Here is a 22,624-nt window from a genome sequence, read left to right on the forward strand (position 1 = left end):
CTCCCATTGACGCAATTTCGTATACAGAAAATCTTCAACTTTTTACGGATACAGCAAAATTACAGAAATTAGCCATACACAAATTATTGTTCTAGGAAAACAAAGCAAATAGTTTTGCGAACTTTACTTTTTTCATTGTCGTCTCATATATATTTTGCCTCTACATATATGCCTCTATACATATATATAAGTATGAAGGGGAACCTGATGGTTTGGTTGCACATACGATAAGCGTCGATTCAGTCGCGCCACACTCGTGACAGAGAGTCAGAACAGTCCTTTTAGTTTCTACACTACGGTCTAGACCGCTAGAAACCGAGTACAGGAACAATCGTTTAGTTCCTCGGCGGTTTCTACCAATGACACTCACGTGATGGCATTTAAAATTTCCCTCGTCTTCCATTTTCAAAATTTAAATTCATAAACTCGCGCTTTTATCTTACTGTAATTATTTCGATTTTAAAAAAAAGAGGTGCGCAAATTTTAATCATCCAAAATACAAAACAAAATCATTTCTTTACAGTGAAGAGTGAATCAAGTGATGAAAAGTAGTTTATTGTTTGAATATGTTCGTGATTGAAATTATCTGTTGAATTTTCAACAGAGAGAGTCGAGAGAGAAAGAGGGAGAATTAATTTGGAATTGAGAGAAAAAAAAGTTCCAAAATCAAAGGGGTAAAAAAAAGTCACGAGACATGTTACAACCATTCATCTGATGTAGACATGATTAATTTAGTTGAGTACGCGTGAGTGATCTCGTTAAATGCAAATCTCTTGCAAAACGTCACACTGTAAGTAATTTGTCCTACAACAAACGTTTCTAATGTTTATAAATCGGTTATACTTCCAAAATAAACAAACTTTCTAAAAAAGCTTTCTAAAAACTTTATGCAATTTATTAATCTTTAATTTCTGTTTGCTACTAAAAATATTAATTACTAAGTGAAAGACAAAATTCAATTAAAAATCTCTCTATATCAATAAACGGAGATTTACTCTGAACTTGATAATGCAGATAATAAACATTAAATGTGATAAAAATCTCATATTTAATCAATTTCCTTCTCTTAACTACTAGATTCATTTTTCAAAAGTTCGAATGCTAATCTTATGCATTTTAACTTGTAATTTGTATCCTCTTAAGAAGAAGGAAGTTGGAGGTTTGTCAGAATCTTTTACTAATTGCCGCGACTGAGTCTTGTTCGAAACTAGTTTCAAACTGTTCGGGAATGTATTGAAAGTACTGGAGATAAATTCGAACAAACTGTAAATAATTCAAGAAGAATTAATTCGCGTAGAAAATAATTCGAATAGAATTAATAATTTTTGAATAGAATTAATAATTAAGTTTTACTGCGGATATCAAATTGAGACAAAAAGCGAATCAAAAATGTTGCGAATCTCGATATTAAACTGGATTAAATTAAATGCCAAAAATTAGGATCAATTTTTTATTTGATCCGAATTTTTTGTATCAACTCGTTGCAATTTGATACTTTTAAGCTAACATTGACAATAATATTCGAGTAGAATAGAAATAAATATTTGAGTATAGAATAGAAATAGTAAAATGAAAAATGAACTATCGAGAATTTTATCGAAAAAGTAATTTTCAATTTTAAGTTAATCATTTAATGAATTATTATGAGCATTGAAGTTTTTAATTTGCCATTAAAGACCAGCTTGGTAATTTTTCAATAAAGGCAAGACGGAAAGACCCTCCCTTAAACAGGGCCTTTAAGCACTTGTTAAGTATACGACCTTGTTAAGTTCTGGTTCAGTAAGTACAACTTGGATGATATACACACGTATATGGCAGAGAACATTTTCATGGCCATTTGCACCGCAATTGCAAATCCTATAATATACTTTTGATAGAATTTAACTTCTAACAATTTTCGAAAACACGCAAAGTAATTATTAAATTCCTGCCATCACTAAATAACAATGGCGAGAATTTTCACGATTTTATATTATAGAGAAAATAATCAAAACGCGACATGCCAGACATCAAAACAAAAAAGTTACTCCAACGTTATAATTATTCTTATTTTAATTAAACCTGAAAGTTAGCGTCAACGCTGTTTTTTAATTTCCGAATCGAATGAAAAATGTGAAATGGATAAAATTTTCATCTCTAAAAAACCCAATTGATAGTTTTTGACGCCAACTTCAGGGACATAATTTGTTTTATTCAAAACAGAAGAAAATATTCAATTTTAACGTTTTAAGAATTTAAAATTTTGTTTTTTCATTTAGAATAAGAAATAATTTGAACTTTTGTTCTGAGATTGTTTTCTCCGATATTCTAGCTTCTTAAAAAACATAAAAAGAGTTGTATTCAGTTTATTGTGTACATAAACACAAAGCAAAACAATAAATCAAAAGGTGTAAGCCGGCACGCGACTTGCTATCGACTAATTTCAAATGTAAATCATGTCCTTCCACTTACCTTTGCTCAAAATAACAAAAGGCCACCGGAAATGTAATCACGTGCATATCCGGGAGAGAATGATGACTGAGTGAGACAAAAGGACCTTCTCTCGTCTCGTTTCTTTCTGAATCTTGATGTCTCTCGATTGTCCAAAACACATTTTTTCTGAAACAAAAAAAAAATGGTTCTGTTAATAAATTTGGTTAATTTAACATTTTTCTGAAACAAAAAATTTTAATAAATTAAAATTTCAATAAAGTGAATAAATTCTTGTAATAATAATAATAATACCTTAAAAATATAAGAATCTGCGTCTCTCCAGCATAAATATAGAAACATATTTTCCAGCCCTTTAATATCTTTTGCAATAATAACCCATTTATTCGCTCAATATATTGACTTTTTTCTACAACTGCGGCACACGAAACTTAAAGACCTAACCATGCGACACTCTATATACTATACACATATTTATGAGCAAATATTGTTTTTTTGAGTATTCTGAAAATCAATGTCATTCAGTAACAAGTACGAAAAAAATAAAGAGAATTTTATTTACTAGTGATAAGAAAACAAAAAATTAACTCCCTTTTTAGCAAATAAATAAAGTGACGCACTCCGAAGAAAAGTATCTAAGAAGCAAAAAAATAGGTCCCTGAAGTTAGCGAACAATTTTCGAAGGTTTTTGAATTTTGTTAAATTGAACAAAATAACTTTAGAACGATTGGTCATTAAAACCTAAAAGAAAGAAAGAATGGAAGAAGTAAAATTAGTAACATTTTTCGATAGAAAAATGTTACTATAATTTTACTTCTTTCATTCTTTTCTTAGAGACACTAAAATCTGCAAATAATAACAATTTTCGACGCAACTTTCAGGGAGATAAATATAATAAATATTTGTAGAAAATTCTCCTTATAACAGTTTTTTAAAAAACTTTTTTATAACACTACTAAAGAATAATAACTAAAATTGTCATGTTGAAAGTGATAAAAACATGATAAACAAAAATAAATTACCATGACAAGATTACAATGAAAGTTAATAAACTGCGATGATGAGTAACGAAGAGAGTGCGGTTTGAGTAAGATTAATTTACTTGTTGAAAGAAGACGAAATGGCACTGTTTGCTTATTATTATATAGTGTTGTGCATTCAGCGCAACAGTGTGTCTCTGTGCAACAACCAATAAGTTGCAATCAGAAAAGACAATTGACAATTTGACATGAACAAATTTACGCGTGTCTATACAATCTGTAATCTCTTATCCAATCCCCTCTTCCTCATTCTTCCCAGAGCAAAGAGAGTGTCTATGACGTCATTTCCGGACCTAAACGAATGAGTGTCGCGATCTGATCTGGACCACGGCGACGACAATTTTACTTTGTATGCGTCTTGTGCCATTTTCTTAGCTTCAAATAATCACAAGGACACGAAAGGTGAAGGACAAAGAACATCAAAATTGTCTTTTTTCACCTTTTTGCAATAAAAATAATTACACTATATCATAGTTTTATTCGAACTATCAACTTGATACTAAAGGTGGATCAAATTGTGATGCCAAAAATTTGGATCAACTTTTGATTAGATCCACATTTTTGATGTTACAATTTGATGCTTTTAAGTTAAAAGTGTAAATATTTAAATATTCTACGGAAAAGAAGAAAATAGTAACAACGGATAAAGCGTTACTTTCAAAAACTTTTACTCCTCTCAAGTTATTTCGTTTAATTTTAATTCTCTTTCGGTAATTTTGCGCTGGTAGAATTATCATCCTATAACGAAATGATGATTTATTCCTTATCGTTCATTAGTCTTGACCTTTTGAAAATAGAGAAAAAAAAACACTTTCAATATAATTTTATAGTTAATTGCTCTTTCATTCAACTTTTTCACTACACAAATAATACGTAATCTTTTTATACGGGCCTAATGCCCACAATAAAAAGATTAGAGAATCAATATTTACTCTAATGCATAAAGCAGATTAGACAATACAGAATAATAAATAATTAAACAATCAACAAAGATAAGAAGAGAAAATATGTACATCTTTTTTGTAACCAACAGTAATTTTTTAAGTAAACGAAACGAAAACATTCTTCTATAAGCTAAAAGTGGACACAAACTTTAGGAAAATTATTTAAGGTTTAGGAAAACAAAATTCAAATCACGCTTTCGCGTAGATAAAAGAAAAATAATTTCGTTGTACAATATCGGAAGTTGTAAAAAAAATAAAAGATGCTCATCTCCATTTGAAAATAGTAGAATACCTCTGGCGGTGCCTATAAGGTAGACTGTTAAACCGGAAGAAAGGTTTTAAATCCATTATAGAAAACTGTGTGGGCGTTCACATGTGACTTGAAAAATTAAAGTTCGTCACTCTTATAAGAATGACGTGTATACTCAATGTGTGTAGAGCAATTATTACTCGTATATTAACTAAAAGATTAAATTATGACTTTCGTTTGATTTCTTTCCCTCTGTGCAAAAAATCATGTTCGTTGCAAAAACGTTCTTAAAACGTTTCATGTCGTCCAAATAATGTTCCAAAACATTTAAAAGAACGTGGAAGTTCAAACAATGTACCAAAACATTTAAAAGAACATGGATGTTCGAATAATGTTTCAAAACATTATTTAGCGGACATGAAACTTTCTAAAAATCTTCCAAGAATTTTTTTTTGGAACAAACATGGTTTTTTTACCAGAGGGCAAAAAAAATCTATGATTATATAAAAAAATATTTGAAATTTTCAGCGAATGAAGTACAATGAACAATTGCGACAAATGGATCCTCGGGGTCCTTGTTCTGATGGTGAATCTATTGGATTTAAACACTGCCAATCAAAGCAGCGTTTCTCCAGAAGTGCAAGTTCCAGAAGATGTCGAATTGTTCACGACAAAGAAGAATTTACCGGACAAATGTTTATTGAAAACAGAGACCGGTCCTTGCAAGCATTTTATTCACAAGTGGACTTTCGACGTGACAGAAGGAAGATGCAAAACCTTTCCCTACGGTGGATGCTTGGGCAACGAGAACCGATTTCACTCGGAAACGGAGTGTCTTCATCACTGCATCGGTGGTGCAGATCGTAAGTTTGATACACTTTAATCTTTAAATCTCTCTTTTGAACTTGTTTCTTTTTGTTTTCTATAAATATTAAATCTCTTCTTTGGACTAAATACTTTCTTTCGTTTACTATAAAATTTTGCTTCTCTTTCTTCACTGCCATTTAACTGAATAATCAAGTTTTGCTTCTTCTCTTTCTTCACTGATATTTGATTAAATAACACAGGTCAACAAAAAAAGACTTACTTTTTTTTTATGAGATAGCGGAATGGTTTCCTATGTATTTTTGGACGCTGAACACGATCCCGACTTCCAAATTTGCCCATCACGTCAGGATTTTGAGAAAAGTGGGGGTAAAGACCCCAAAAACGCTTTTTTGAGGATTTTCAACATTTCTTTTCTCTTTAACCTGACGTGCTGGAGACTTCCACAAGGTCTTAAATTAAAGCTTGTAATGTGCACTAAAAGACCAATATCCATAAAATAAAAAAAAATTAAAATTTTTTTCAAAAAATGGGGTTGAAGACACCAAAAATTTGTGTTTTTGGATTGCTTTAATAGACTTCTTGCAATCGCTTGGATTCGCTTGAAAATGGGTACTTGGGGTTTTTGGGGTCGCTGATTACGAATCCAATATTTGTTTGCAAAAATTTAAAACGGCGAAACCAAGATGGCAGATGTAAGAATTAAGAATTGCTTGGATTCGCTTGAAAATTGTTATTTCAGGGTTTTTGGGGTCGCTGATTACGAATCCGCCATTTTTAATTTTTGCAAACTAATATCGGATTCGTAATCAGCGACCCCAAAAACCCCAAGTAACCATTTTCATGCGAATCCAAGCAATTGCAAAAAGTCTATTAAAGCAATCCAAAAACACAAATTTTTGGTGTCTTCAATCCCATTTTTTGAAAAAAATTTTAATTTTTTTTTATTTTATGGATATTGGTCTTTTAGTGCACATTACAAGCTTTAATTTAAGACCTTGTGGAAGTCTCTAGCACGTCAGGTTAAAGAGAAAATAAATGTTGAAATTCCTCAAAAAAGCGTTTTTGGGGTCTTTACCCCCACTTTTCTCAAAATCCTGACGTGATGGGCAATTTTGGAAGTCGGGATCGTGTTCAGCGTCCAAAAATACATAGGAAACCATTCCGCTATCTCATAAAAAAAAAGTAAGTCTTTTTTTGTTGACCTGTGTAATCAAATGTCAGTGAAGAAAGAGATATTGGTTATGCTTGTTACGTTTTTAGTAAAAAGGCTAAACCAACTTGATCTACTATTTTGTACATAAATTTACAATTTCCAGACACATTACCACCGTACATGTCAACGAAAGGTAGTGTTTTCGTCACCACAAGTTCAACAACAACGAGCACTCCATCAACAACAACGACAAACAGACCAGTTCCAACTTTTACACCATCGAAACCGGCGAAACCTCCCGTACCGAAACACAAGAGAGGAAAGGTTAGTAGTTGTTATTATCAAAATTGTTATTAATAATTAAATTTTTATTAATGAAACAACTTATTCTTAAAGGAACTAACGTTTATGGAGTCTGGATACGAAAAGACATTCATGTTTGCTCAGAGTAATACTTTCATTCAACTAGATGGAAGTGGGATAAAGACATTCCAACTGAGGTAATAATAATTAAACTGACAAAGTATTAATTTTCTAGTATCAAGTCTCTAAATTTGAATCCGTAGAAAACTAACAATTAACACTTTGTTCATTACGAAACAGATGATGGTTGCAATTTGGCAAAAAATTTCGAACAAGTGTTGGTTCATGTAAAATATGTTTTCTTCATTTTTTCAGATTATGTAGAGAAATATCATTCAAATTTAGAACAAGATTACCTCATGGATTACTAGTTTATCATAGTGTAAAAGACAGACCTGAAAACCTCGACCCTTACGCCCTTTATGTTATTGTTGAGAAGGGACAATTGAAGGTAGTTCACGTTTTCGGAAAAATAACGACGAGCCTAACTATTGGAGAAGGATTGAATCGCGACGAATGGCACAGTGTTTTAGTACAAATCGACGTCCATGGGGCAAAATTAATTGCCAGAGTGGACGATAAGCGGGCAGAGACGAGCTTGCATGTTTTAGAACGTATTGTTAATTACGGAGTTTCTGATGAATTAGCGTCTGTTGTTTTGATAGGAGGTAAGAATGAATCTGCAGGTTACTCATTTTGACAAGAAGCGAAACCTAAAACTACCTTTTAATTTTAGGTTTGAGTTCAGAAGAGCGACTGCATGGCGTGAAATACATAATCGAATCATTTGTTGGATGCATTAGGGATATGGTACTAAGTTCGGGAAAATCAACCAGAGATTTAATTCCAATTCGACCGCTTATTGCGACAAAACACGAAAACGTACAAGAAGGTTGCATAAACAAGTGAGTATCTATTAGCACAATACTTGTAAATAAATAAGCTAACACGTGATTATAAATATATTTTCAACATATTGCAGATGTTACACTCCAGAAAATCTCTGTTTCAAAGAAAATCAGTGTGTGAATCACTACTTTACTTATACGTGTGACTGTTTCGGAACAAAATACGAAGGAGAACGCTGTGATGTTTATAGTATGCAGTACTTTTTATATTTTAATTAATAACAATTTGTTATACTGACCAATTTTTACTCTAAATCTGAATTAGTATAGAAAACTGATTAACAGTAAAACAGAACGAGTTGGGTGTATTCAAATTAGTAAAAAATAAATAATTAACAACAGAAAACAACTAGTTCAGTTGTCAAATTTGACAGGGTTGCAACCCTGTTTGACTATAACTATTTCTAATGAAACTAAAATATTGTTAATCATAAGTAACTAATTTACATATAGAGACTAATAATTATTTTAATTTTTAAGAATTATTTTCAATAAAATATTGAATTTCAGCTGCTACTGTTCTCACATTAAGAGGCTCGTCATACGTTTCGTTTCGAGTCTACGACTGGAAGGACCGTGTTCACTCCTCAGTGAACCGAATTAGTCTTGCATTCAAAGTGAGTTATCAATTTTCTCTCCCTACTTAGTTAGCCATAAATCACTATTCACTAAAAAGAAAAACTCTTTCTAGACTAATTGGGACGACTCTGCTCTTTTTTACGCATCTGGAGAGATCGATGACACTGCCCATTATGTCTCAGCCTCTATAATAAACTCATCAGTTCATGTTGAATTAGATTTCGGTCATGATTCAAAAATCAGTGCCATTCTTGGCGAACGAGTGACAATGAACTACTGGAATAATTTAACAATATTTCACAACATTTCCCTAGTCTACATCATTCTCAATGATGAGGTGAAACTTTTTCAAGTTCCCGGCGAAAATTACAATCTTATCATAGATCCGGAAATTTATATAGGAGGGGGCCCAGAATTGCAGAAGAAAAAGGGTTTACAGTCTTATAATAATTTTGCTGGTGGGTTCTTTTGGACACTTTTTAACACTATGTGAATATTTGTGACCCGCTCCAAAGAAAAAGCAAATCGCGTCCATTTATTCCAGACAAAAACTAATTTTGTTTACTTTTCAGGATCTCTAAAATACGTGTTTTTCAATGACAAGTCAATTATTTATGAACTCAAGAAATTAAATCCAATGGTCCACTATATCGGAGTTTTAGAACCGGAATTCTACGAGGCTGACGTGGATGTTATTCCAATTACGTATCCCTTTGTAGGAAGTCATATTTGGTGGCCACTCGAAAGTACAGACACCCTTCAGGTTACTTTCGATTTTAAAAGCTCAAAACCAGTGGCTGTCGTGGCTTCTGGCGATGTCAGGAGTGAAAATGGTCTTGGATACTGGGAGGTAATATTGTATCCTGAATAAGGAAAAGATATTCGAATCAAAAAATTCTTAATGATGCATTAATGCAGCTTTTCTATTTTATCTTCAGTTACGCCTTGTAAACGACGAGATGCGTTTCAATCTAAAACCCGTTGCCATTGAAAATATCACCGTCTCCACTGCAGTAAAATTTCCGCCCTACAATACATCCTGGCATGCAGTAGAATTAAATTACACCAAAGGCGAACTCAATATTCTAGTCGACTACAGAAACAAACAGAGCAATCTCTTTCCTATGACATTCGAATTAGGCAACAAGGTCATCATTGGCAGTGGTAATGGCAATGCTGGTAAGTTCCCTTGGCAAAATTACCATAATTTCAGGGATTTAAGGGGAATCGAGAGTAAAGTGTTTTGATAAAATTCTAGCAATGGAAATTGCAGTACGATTCTGTATCGAATTTACAGTACAATTCTGAATCGAATTTGTAGTAAAATTCCGAATCGAATTTGCAGTAAAGTTCTGAATAGAATTTGCAATAAAATTCTCGATAGTAATTCAGTGGTGTTGCGGTGTAAGTAAACGCATAATGAATGGTTCTAACAAGATTACTTATTAATAGGTCTAGTGGGCTGCATGAGAGAAATCAAAGTTAATGGACAAAGAATAGAGCCCAGATACGTGATTAACACGGAAAGAGTTGTCGGCGAAGTGGCCTTAGATAATTGTCAATTCGTCGACCCCTGTAAGAGACCAAACACTTGCGAGCACGGTGGTAAATGTTCTGTTAAGGAGGACAGAATTACTTGTGATTGCACTGACACTGGATACGTTGGCAAAAATTGCCATTTTGGTAATTAATCTAGAAATTTATATTATGATTAAGTTATTAATATTTAACCCTCTGCTGATGCTAACTACTATTATCGTCAAAAAGTCCGATTTTTGCTGATGCTAATGACCATTAACGTCAAAAAGGCCGATTTTTGACGATAATGATCATTAATATCAGCAGAGAACCTGGGAGACTATTGGGATTACGTTCTATGGCGATAGAGTAGGGATGAGTTAGCATCAGCAGATGTTTAATTTATTTAACAATAGCAGTTTTTTGTAATTCTCTTTAAAAATACTTCCAGCATTATACAGGAAGACTTGTGAAGAACTGGCCTTATTGGGAATCTCAGTAGACAACGTTTATAGAATAGATATTGACGGTAATGGAAAGTTTCCACCTGCGTGGGTTAAATGTGAATTTCAATCAATAGAAGACGCGACGAAGACTATTGTTGAGCACAACTTACCATCGCAAGTTGATGTCAGGTCGATTGCAGAAAATGACTTTAGTTTCAGTATTAAATACAGAGAATTTTCGGCTGAAATGCTTCAAGAATTAATTTCCCATTCGCTGTATTGTAGTCAATATGTTAAGTACGATTGTTACAAAGCTCCATTGGAACTGCATAGTGCAACTTGGTTTTATGGTTCGAAAGGAACAACGATTGACTATATCGGAAATGTCACTAGAGGTTCTTGTCCTTGTGGAAGTAAGTAAATTTCTTTTTATTGTTTTCCAGCTGGTTGAAAATTGACCTTTTTTTATTCGTTTGGCCTCTTTGTTATTAAATTATTAATTGACGTTTATCAACATCAATAACAGTATCGACTATTCTTTGTTAAGTGAACAAGACCTGTGTGGATCCGAATCTCAGTTGTAACTGCGATGTATCTGCCGGAAAGTGGCTTTCCGATGAAGGATATTACGAAAGTCCGGAGTCTCTCGGAATTATGAAAATGGTCTTCCTACAACAAAGAGATTTGGAAGAAGACGCACAAGGAAGAATTACCTTAGGACCCTTGGAGTGTGTCGAAACAAGTAAGACAATCTGACGCAAAAAGAAGCAAAAACTTTGTTTTCTGTAAAAATAACCAAGTTTTGCATAAATGCTGCCCTTCCGATTTGCAACCAAGTCATTTCTATTGCAAACTTTAGTTCGTCACTAAAATGGTTAATAAATTTGCCACGTACTAATAACTTAATAGTAAAAATTCAATCCAATCGGAAGGACAACATATAAGCATTTACCTGTATGACAAATTTGTCATTAACGATTCGATCTAAGAGAAAAAAATAAACGAATACATTTTCAGACACTCAAAAATACGTGGTTACATTCACAACCTCACAGTCGTACATCGAAGTTCCGGGCTGGAGAAAAGGAGATATAGCTTTCAGTTTCCGAACTACGGGGGAGAATGCAATTCTTCTGTACCAGCCGCCAATTAGAAGCAATTATCCATCATTTATGGTGGCTTTGACCTCCGACTACAGACTCACATTTAATTTTACCCTAAATACTGGAGCCGTACGGGTTCTCGATGTAAAGAGTGGAAGGAAACTCAACAATGGTGAATGGCAGAAAATATGGATTGACTACAATGATCATCATGTGAGATTTATGATTAACACTGATCAGGAAATGGTGGACCTATTGCCGGAAGAAGAATTCGGTCCCTTCGAAGGGTCAATGTTCATTGGCGGAGCAACTGGGTAATAATAACTACCTCTTAATCTTCTACCAATTAAAATATCCAATATTAATTTAATTCCTTTTTCAGAGAGCAACTCAAAACTTCTTCCGTTCGACAGGGACTAATTGGTTGCTTCCGAGGTTTAGTGGTAAACGGAGAGATTTTAGACATTCATAGTTACATGTCAGTTCATTTATCGGAAATCATAAAAGACTGTAAACCGTCCTGTGAACCTAACAAATGTAAAAATAACGCCAAATGCGTTGAACTTTGGAGTAATTTCGAGTGTGTTTGTGAAAACAAATGGGCTCACTTAGGAACATATTGTGAATCAAGTGAGTTTGAATTATTATTATTGATTCTTTAATGAATCAAAAAAATTTATTTCTGAGAAATTAATAAATTTTCATTTTAGATATAAACAGTAAAGCTCTTACATTCACGTCACCTGCAGCGTTTTTAAAAAAAGAATTATTTCGGAAGGGATGAAGATGGAGATAAACTAATGAATATATTCCAACGAGATATTCTAATTAATCTCAGAACCTATGATAAGAATTCATTGATTCTTTACGCCAATGATAATTTTAATAATTTCATGCACCTGTATTTATCGAATGGTACTCACATTGTTTACTTGTTCAATGCTGAGAATGAAATAAAAAAATATTACTGTCGAATGTCCAGGCAAGTGAAATGAAAAACATAAAATATGTTCAATTTTAATATCCTTAATTTTTTTACGATATTAAAATATCCTTTTCAGATATCAACACGGGAATATCTGTTCAGATTGCAATTAAACACAGTGAAAATTCAACAACACTCCATGTGAATGAATGCAATGTTACTTTAGACGTAGAGCCTAAACTATTGAACACTTATTCCAATAAGCCTTGGGTTAATTCAGAGAAGGAGGTTTTGGCTCCTCAACGACCACCTGCGCCACCTACAGATTATTTTCAGGTATAACAATTAAAAGGACAATAACCAAAACCAGCAATAAAATGTGGTTTTATATTTGATTAGAAAAAATGTTGTTTTATGCAAATTCAATTAATGCACTTTTACAGATAAATTTAGGTGGTTTTGATCCTGATAATTTGTTACGAATGGGCACTGAGGGACACTTGATTGAAGGATATGTGGGTTGTCTTAGGGGTTTAAGGATTGGTCAAGATCTAATAGACCTTCCAAGATTAGCGAGCGAAGCAAATCACGATGGAAGTAAAGGAGTTCTTCCCAATTGCAACATGAAGTGTGACTACACTCCTTGCAAAAATTTGGGCATCTGTACCGAAGACTTTGGTAAACAGGAATCTTCTTGTAATTGCGAGCTAACCTCTTATTTCGGGGAGCACTGCGTTGAAGGTAAAATTATTCTATCCGAATGGTAAAAAATATTTTTTTCTTCTAATCGTTGATCATGTTGTAAATTTAAACCACGTAGTTCTTTGATATTGTAATTTTAATTTTATTTTAATTGTACCCAATTTTTTAGAAAAAGGTGCAGATTTTAGTGGGGAAAGTGTACTTCAACGGGAATTTGATCTCGAGGGAGAAGTTAATGAAGTCAAAGTTCAATTAGCTTTCTCTACAACTGATAATAATCGTCAGAGGACACAAGCTTTACTTTTGCTTCAAACTGAAAACAAGTAAATATTTTTATTGTGATGCGCAATTTATGAAATAATTCCTTAATTCTGAACTCGAATTAGGTCCGTAAATTTTCTTCAAGTCCGTAAAGGTCAATTTTTTTGAAAAAGGTCCGTAATGACCATAATTTGATTGAAAAAGAACGAAAATTTCGTAAATCATACGATATAATTTGGAGAATTTTAGAGAAACTGCAAATGATTGGAGAAATTCAATTATTTTCAAAATTAATAAAATTCTTTGCAGAAAATCAATGACGTTCAAATTATCAATAATACTTCTATTACCTTTTTGTAGAAGAAGCTATTATCTCATAGTGGCTTTAACTTCAGAAGGACACTTGAATTTCGAGGAGGACAGGGAAGGTCAAACTTATGGTGTTCGACTTGATAAGAATTTTTTGAATGGAGCTAGGCACAGTGTTTATTACACTCGAGTCAACAACAGTGCAACCTTATTGGTGAGATATTAGAAAGAAGAAATTTTTCTTCTGTTTAACACGATTTTTCTTTTGTGTAAATACAATGATTTACGATTTTTCTTTTCTACAAAGATTGATAGAGAACATGTTCATCTGCAACCTCTTCCTGTACTAAGTTCAGGAGACGATGATGATAATAAAGAAAATGACGACAGTCCAGGTGTCACGGAAATACAAATCGGTGGTCTAAATACTTCTGATCCAAGATTTAGTCCATACAAAAGTTACACTGGCTGTCTTAGTAGTGAGTAGATTTTTTAATGATATGTAACGTGTGGAGCGTCGAATATTTATGTTAATATAATTAAAAATAGTAAAAATATTTTTCTCTTAATGCTTGTGAATTACAGATGTTGTTGTGTCAATTAACGGCGGAGCAATAATGAAACCTCTAGAAGAATATATGCTATTCACGAAAAAAGGAAGTGAAACCGTAAGAGTTTCCATGCCAGCCGGAGTCAGAAGTGCTCAATGTTCAGCATTTAACGTTCAACCTCGCGGTTTGGAACATCCGTCAAATGACAGTGTTGTAAGTTTGAAATTATTTCAATTCAACTTAAGAGAAATTAAATTAATTCTATTCGGTAAATGAAATTAATTCTTTTCGATATAAGAATTAATTCTTTTCGATATAAAAATTAATTCCTTTCGGTATAAAAATTAATTATTTTCGGTAAATTAAATTAATCGTTTGCAGACAAAAGACAAGGCTTGGGTTGAGGACCCACCGGAGAGGATAAAATACGTTGCTCAATATTTGGACGCAACGAAAGAAGAGCAAGCAGCGGGGACTTATATTTTTATTGCATTGTGTTGTGTATTTGTAGCTGCAGTTTTAGGTTGTACATATGAAGTTTTACGAAGTGCGCGCGAAGATAAGAAGCGTAAAAGAGCCCGCGCGGGTTCAACAGCTTCGCAAAGGTGGCAACCACCTTACAATGATTCAGTAATAGGGACAACTGGAGTAAAAAGTGTTGGTTTCAAATCAGTCAATGACGATGACAAGCGACCAAATGGTGGCACTCATGCAAAACCAATTTCTAAGGACTACAAACCTTTGCTGAACACTGATTTAAAAGCAGAAATAGTGAATGATAAAAAAGTTCATATGAAAGGTATATTATAATTTTGTTCACTTTTGCATGAAATCGAAAAGAACATTGAATTCAACTTAATATACCTTCAACTTAATATCCGTACAAATATTTGTTGAATGAAAATAATTAAATAAAATAAAGTTGAATAAAATAAGTGAAAATACTGTTGAATCTATACTCGAATATAAAGTTGATGTTTCTTGTTAATAAATTACAACTGCGAAGGTGAGGGTATAAAAATTTGATTCGATATGTAATATTTTTATCATTACAGCAGAAGAGGATCTAGAGAAGAAGGATTACCTCGGGGTAAATACAGGCACCGCCTCTAAGTCTCCGAAACCCAACCCATTTGTAAAGATTTTTTCTTTTTTTCAACTAGACGTGTGCATAAAGCTTGCACGGCTTATTGGTTGGCTTTTTTTTAATTAGATTTTTAAGACGTACATTTTTTTTTTTTGGTTAATACAAAGTGCATGGTAATTGGATTGAAAAAAAGAATAAGGGAGAGTTTCTTTTTCAAAAAGAGAAATTTCTTATAATCATTTATAAAAGGTTTTATTTTCATATGCATGCGATTCTATTTATGAAAAATTAATCACAATTTTTACGCTTTTTTTGCCCTGCGGTTGTTTTTTTTTTATCAAAGAATGCATGTTTTTCGAAAAAATCACAAGAAAACGAGAATGATTTTTGTTTTACAGTCAATGGAAGATTTAAGAGAAGAACCTGAACTTGAGGAACGAGAACAAGAGGAGCAAGAAGAGGAAGTTGAGGATGAAGAGGTTGATGAAAAAACAGCGCTAAATAACTCTGAATCGCAAATGTTAATGAAACCACCAACACCGGTAAGAAGTGCCTTGGGGAGGGATGGGAATAAAAAGAATGATCCCAATTGGTTCAATAATTCCACATTTAAAAAACCACTTTTGGAAACTAATTTCTCGATAACTGGTATAAACGAGATTAAAACACAACAAATACCAATGACCATTGATAGAAATACGCAAAATAATAATTTACCCCTAAGGCCACAGAGTCTTTATTTGCAAAATTTAACGACAGATATTAAAACACGCCCCGATAGTATACATGTTGACAAGGTCGACATAAAGTTGCTTGACGTCTCAAATTTCCAGTAAGAAAAACTTAAAAAATTATTTCTTTTCTTTCACCTTATATTTAAAGTATTTAAAGAAAATCAAAAGACTTCTTCTGTCAAAGTTTCTAATCAACATCATTACAATTTAGTCCTATAGACATTTAAAAAACGTATTATTGCATTCCATTTTCACACATTTTAGATTTAAATTTTAAGTATTAGTACATATATAATATTTTTCGTTATATTTAAAAGTCTTAAAATTATTTATAAAAATTGAAATTGTTTTGTATATTTTTTGTAAAATTGAAAAATCTTTTTAATACTGCAGCAAATTCATTTCTTTGGCTATATTAATATATATTATAATTAACGGAAACTTACGCACAATTATGCTATTTTTAGTATTAATTGCCATAGTTGTAGAGCAAAGAACAAATAATAAGGCTGTTATTCGTAACAATTGTAACCAAAGAGATCAATGTTGCTAAACAAACATCTAATTTAGTTAATATTCGATATAATTTATTTACTGATGTTTATTACTGGTGTAGTGTATATTGTAATTTTTTTTTACAACACTAATCTCTAAATTTATATATAATTTATGCACGCAAGACGTAATGTGTCTTTTTTTCATATAAGCAATGTGCGCAAAGTTATTTAAACCCTCATTTTAAGCACAGGTAATTTTACGTTTAAAAAAGTTTCCTGAACATCAGCAATGCTCATTAATTTTTCACCATATTAATAATAATTACATTTTTTCTTTTTAATTTAAAAGGAATAAGTCAACTTAATGAATGTATGGATGTCCCTAAAGTTCTGAACGTTCAAATTGAACGAATTTTGTTTTCATCCAATTTTTAGATCAGAAACGTAAAATTTCCCCACGTATTTTTTTAAAGTCTAAATTTTTGTAGATTTAATTTTTGCAAATAATTTGCACATTAAAAATTGAATTATAGTTAATAAATATCAAATTTATTTTTTTATCGCATTAAGATACAATAATATTGAAAAATACGGAAAGGAAAAAAAAAGGTTCGTTCACATCCAAACGTTCAAAATTTTAAAGACTGTATGGTGTTTGTATGGTGAGGATTTTGTGTCACAATAAACGAAATTTCACATATAATTTTATGTCACGTGTATGTATGTGTATGCTTGTGTCTTTATTAATTTTAGAAAATTTCAGCATAATATTAGGTCGATTAGAAAAAATTAATTCAAAACATAATATGTATTTTATAACTGAATTCTAAAATAAAAAGTTTTCAACTAAAAATGTCTAATTACTTGATTGATTAATTGACTAATGTCTGAAGTCAATTAATTTACAGTAAATTGAAAATTATGGATGAAAATATTATTTTAGAATTGCATTATTCAGAAGTTATTCAATCGATTTAAAATTACTATAGTGATAGTAGCATTATAATTATTGTGCATTTCGAAATTATTTTGTTTTCATTTTCAATATTTCCGGAAGAAAATTTTTAATTTCTTAAAGAATTTCTTCTTTCTTTTCTTATATATAATAATCGCAATTATCTTTTAGAAATTATATTGGTCAAATTAAATAGAGTGTTCATGGGAAATATAAGAACAAAAAAAAGTAAAAACAAATCACTTAATCAAGAGATGGTCTTTTCAGATCAATACCATTGTCTTACACGAGGAAGCAAAAACATCAATTATCGAAGGTACATTTTTTTGTATAAAAAGCCTAATGTTTTACGCTATTTTTTTTAAAAAAGATGCAATTTTTTGTTAAACAGCTTTTTAAAAGGCTTTTTAAAACAGGTTTTTCAAACGGCTTTTTAAAAACAATTTTTTAAAAACTTGCATTTTTTAAAAAAAACTTTAATAAAGAAACTTTCTACAACTGTTTCATATTAATATACTTGTTCGCATTTTTCTCTGTGCCTTCGATAAATTTATATCATAAATATACCACTGTATAATCATTTATATCAAGCGTTATTTATATTTTTTAGCATGTTACGTATGTGAATGAAAAAATATACGATTTTTTTGACAAAACTCTAACTCTTAATCATTATTTCAAAAGCTTTTCCTATAATAACATTTTTATCATTTATCAACTTTAAAATTTTTATAAAGCACTAACAACAAAAAATTATAAAATGCATTGAAACGACCATATGGAAACTAACGCCAATGCTTATTAAAGTTGTAATTTTTTTACATATTCATTGAAACTTTTCATATACTAATAACTTCTTTGCTATTTAAATTTGTATTGAGCTACTAACTAAACAAAAAATATAATTTTATTCCTAAAAGAAATATTTAATTATTTTTATAAAATTAAATTTGAAATTTAATATTTTATATAATTATAAATTACAAATATAATTATATTTTAATATATTTCAATATCTTTAATATTTAATTAATAGACAATTAATATTTAGTTTAATGAGCCAAAAATGTCATTCAGGAAATTTCTATTAATTCAGATTCAGAGAATTAATAATTAGTTACTTTTTTTAATAGTTTTAATATTTTTAAAATATTTTTAGTTTATTTACTTATAATTAATTATTTTTACAAACTGCTGATGCAAAAAATCAGCCAAGATTTTACTAAAAATGAGCTATTTTCAATCAATTGAGATTTAGAGAAAAATTAAAATAATAATAATAAAAAATAAAAAAAAATAATAATAAAAATGTATAATAAAAATAATAATAAAAATTATAAAAAAAATAATAAAAAAAATAATAAAAAAAATAATAAAAGTAAAAAATAAAAAAAATAATAAAAATAATAATGCATAGTAAAAATGTGCATAATGTGCATAATAAAAATGAATGATACCAATTTTGTTTGCGCACTCAATAGTCACTTAATAGTTACAGTAGTTTAAAATATTTTTGTAATTTGTTGAATAATTTAAAAATAAAAACTATTTTATTTCGCAGGGTGATTCGAAAAACATTTCTGAGCGAATATTGAAGCTTCAAGAAAATACTACATCGACATCAGGTCGGTGAATAATTGTTTTTTAATCAAATAATGCGTGCTTTATGACGTATTGTTTTATAGTAATTAAAATTAAAAGAAATAAACAGGAAAAACGTTAAAAAGTCTATGAAACTCTTTGAAAAATAATTATTTTTATTTTATTATTAAATAACTGTTAATGTTTATTTTTTATTATCAATTATTTTATTATTTAATTAAATTACTTCAATTTTTTCTGAGTAAAAAAATTAATAATAAGAATAATAATAATAATAAAAATAAAAGTAATAAATATATATATATATATAATAATAAAAAATAATAATAATAAGAATTTATATAAATTTAAGAAAAATTTATACAAAATTTTTAAATCGAAAAACTTTTGTTATCTCTCATTTTTATACATTTTAGATGTCACTTTTCCTATGGTCGTCAATATGTCACCGATTTTTTTATCAAGTGACCGCAGAACCTTCCATAATCCTATAAGGTATCTCGGTGGACCTAAATTGCCATTGAAAAGCAGATCGTCAATTGAATCTGTGATATCACTTGATTAAGTGATTATTCTGGATTTTGTTTTTAATTTCACTTTCCTTACAATTTTAATTCAAAAAAATAATAAAATTTTTTTTGATGGTTAAAAACATAAATGCAAATAAATTTTTGTTATCAAAAAAAAGGGAAAGACATTTTTTTTTAAATTTAGATAATTGAAAAAAAATTATAAATCAAATAAAAATTTTATCATTTAATATAATATTAATTGTAAATTTAATGAGAAAAAATCGGGACTTAGCATTTTTGGAGTAATTTTAAATTCCATAATAAACATCTGTATATTAGTTTTGCTGAAATAGGTATATTTATTGTTTTATTTTAGGTAAAAAAAAATTACTTGTATGTCCCGTTCTTTTTTCTTTAGAAAATTTTAGGAATTGAAAATTGAATAAGGAAAGAAAAATTTACAATCTAATGCATTTTCTGGCGCATATGTATATAAACACATCTAATAAATAAATGTTTTTTTGTTGATTTTATATTTTATCTTTATATCGCAGAATTTTGTATTTCCCATATTATTTATGAAAAAACGAATATTTAGTAAATATACTCGAGGATAAATTTTTATATTTTTTCTTATTCTCTCTTTATCACTGAGTAGTTTCCTGACATAACATGTCAAATAAATTCCAGTAAATTTTCCCTATTATTATTTAATTTTTTTTTCATTATTTGAACTCTTTCGCAATGACCCGTAAATACAACTTTCTTATTTTGTTTAAAAATATGATTTTTCTCTTGTCACTAAAGGTTTGATATATGTAATTATAAATAAAGCAGACATTATTATGTATATTAATAGTTGAAATTGTCAATATTTACAATTTTTTATTTCGTACGAGATATTTTTTATACGCGAGAAAACAAGTATTTTCTTATAAAGTCTTGAACTTTTAAATAATCGACATTTTTTCCTTCTTTAATATTTTTAAAAACTATGCACAAAAAGATAAAAAAAAGTATTTTCTTAAAGAATTCTTACTGTAACTTCTTGAAAATTATTTTCATTATTTCAATTTAATTATTATTTTCTATAATTTTTAACTAAAATTCTTCTTTAAATCAACTATTATTAATAATTTTTGAAAAAGTTCTTTGAGAATTTTCAAGTCGATTATTCGGAAAATCTTCAATTAAATATATATTAGAAAATAAAAACTTCAAATAATTTCAAAAATAAAAATCCACAATTAGATTTTTTCAAAAAAATTAATTCCACGCAATTATCTTCAAAATTATTTTAATCATTTTATTTCAATTATTATTTTCTAGAATTTTTAATTTAAATTCTTCTATAAATCAATTATTATTTTTAATAATTTTTAAAATAATTAAAATTTTGCCAAAAATTTTATTAAAATTTTTTAAAATAATTGAATTTCGGAGAAGTATTTTATTATTTATAAAGATAATATATGAAATATTAACGAGAATTTTTTTTTAATTTTTGATTTTCTGTGAAGAATTTTGTTACTTTTTTTTATAAAATTTTTGTTATAAAAAATACAAAATTAAAAGAAGTTAAAAAAAAATATCGTCGTTCATTTAAACGTTGAAAACAATAAAGAACATAAACATGTAAATTAATAATTAAAATTGTAAATACTTGTAATTTTTCATAAAATAAGGAAACAAGTGAATCAAAAAGTTACATTTTAAATCAATTTTCACTAAAATAATGCAATTGTCAAATAAATATTTTCAAAACTATATTAGTTAACAAAGAAAGTTGTACAGCGACTGTTTTTAAATTCTGAATAGAAGTGCGCCTTAATTTTCATTATATTTATAACTTATTCCAAGCGTGCACAGATTGTACATAAATACATAAGCGCTCTTTATGTGTACATAAATAAAATGCATCTTCTACGTTTCGAATATTTTTCTTATGATTATTGCGTGAATTCGCGGTTAAAACCTACATATTTAAAAATTGAGATGTACTTAACAAAAATATAGATTGTCTGCACAAAAAAAAATTCTTATTCTATCTCTTTTTATATCAATCGATCGAAATGCTCAAATATCTTAAAATAAGCATTTAATGATACATTTAACAAACATTGTATATAAAATATCAATTATTGATCAGGCTGTATCATATAATGCAACTTGACAATTCAAAATAAAAACCCAACGCGTGCAAAGTTCGTCAATTCTGATGCCAAATTTAGATGCAAAAATTCAAACTAAAACTATTTGAAACTTTTTCGAAAGCTTTTTAAAGAGATATTTAATGTTATTGCAGACAATTATTAAATATTTGCAAATATTTATAGACATAAATAAATATAAATAAATATTTAAATATTTAGATAATTAGACAATTGTTATAACTAGATAATTATCTATAATAATATAATAATATAGGTTATTATCTATAATAATTGTCTAATTATCTACAAATGAAAACATTGTCTACTGTCTAAACTAGAAAAAAAATTTTCAATTGTTTTCACTCGGATTTTGTCACTCTTGCAAAGAAAACTATAATGAAGAAATTTATAAAATATAAAGAGATTTATCAATTATCTCCTACGTCAATATTTCTTTTGTTCTAATCTATTGTATGTCTGATGCGTTTATAATTGCATATATAATATAGTTAACATTGCAAATTATGTGTCATATGACATTAGTTTTATCGATTCACTTTGTCTGCCACATTTAAATTATTCCCTTTCTATAATAATTTTCAAACTTCAAATTACGACTTCAAAGTACAAAAAAAAAAGAATTACACATTCCGAAATTTTGCAAAGAAAAATAAAAGATTGCCGCAAATATTTTCGGAAATTAGCAAAAGATTTTCGAAAGATTACAAAAATACTAACTAATAATGAATAATAGTTTTAATAAACAATAATAAT

At 29.5% G+C, this 22,624-nt stretch overlaps 1 protein-coding gene across 1 annotated transcript; it reads left to right on the plus strand.

Moving 5' to 3' along the window:
* Window positions 1-257: 257 nt before the first annotated feature.
* On the plus strand, window positions 258-20,196 carry LOC122511693. The gene is given in 28 exon segments (XM_043627103.1): window positions 258-790; window positions 5,193-5,527; window positions 6,809-6,969; window positions 7,042-7,145; window positions 7,324-7,676; window positions 7,745-7,913; window positions 7,991-8,106; window positions 8,427-8,533; window positions 8,608-8,953; window positions 9,068-9,345; window positions 9,434-9,674; window positions 9,948-10,178; window positions 10,465-10,872; window positions 11,007-11,201; window positions 11,477-11,876; window positions 11,945-12,192; window positions 12,273-12,319; window positions 12,321-12,522; window positions 12,603-12,823; window positions 12,931-13,228; window positions 13,359-13,512; window positions 13,811-13,973; window positions 14,067-14,238; window positions 14,345-14,523; window positions 14,692-15,109; window positions 15,369-15,445; window positions 15,796-16,018; window positions 19,623-20,196. Coding segments are annotated over 27 exon segments (5,961 nt in total). The 5' UTR covers window positions 258-790; window positions 5,193-5,205; the 3' UTR covers window positions 19,751-20,196.
* The last annotated feature ends 2,428 nt before the right edge of the window (window positions 20,197-22,624 follow it).

This window comes from Leptopilina heterotoma, unplaced genomic scaffold (assembly GCF_015476425.1).
Source record: "Leptopilina heterotoma isolate Lh14 unplaced genomic scaffold, ASM1547642v1 Lhet_89, whole genome shotgun sequence".
Taxonomy (NCBI): Eukaryota; Metazoa; Arthropoda; class Insecta; order Hymenoptera; family Figitidae; genus Leptopilina; species Leptopilina heterotoma.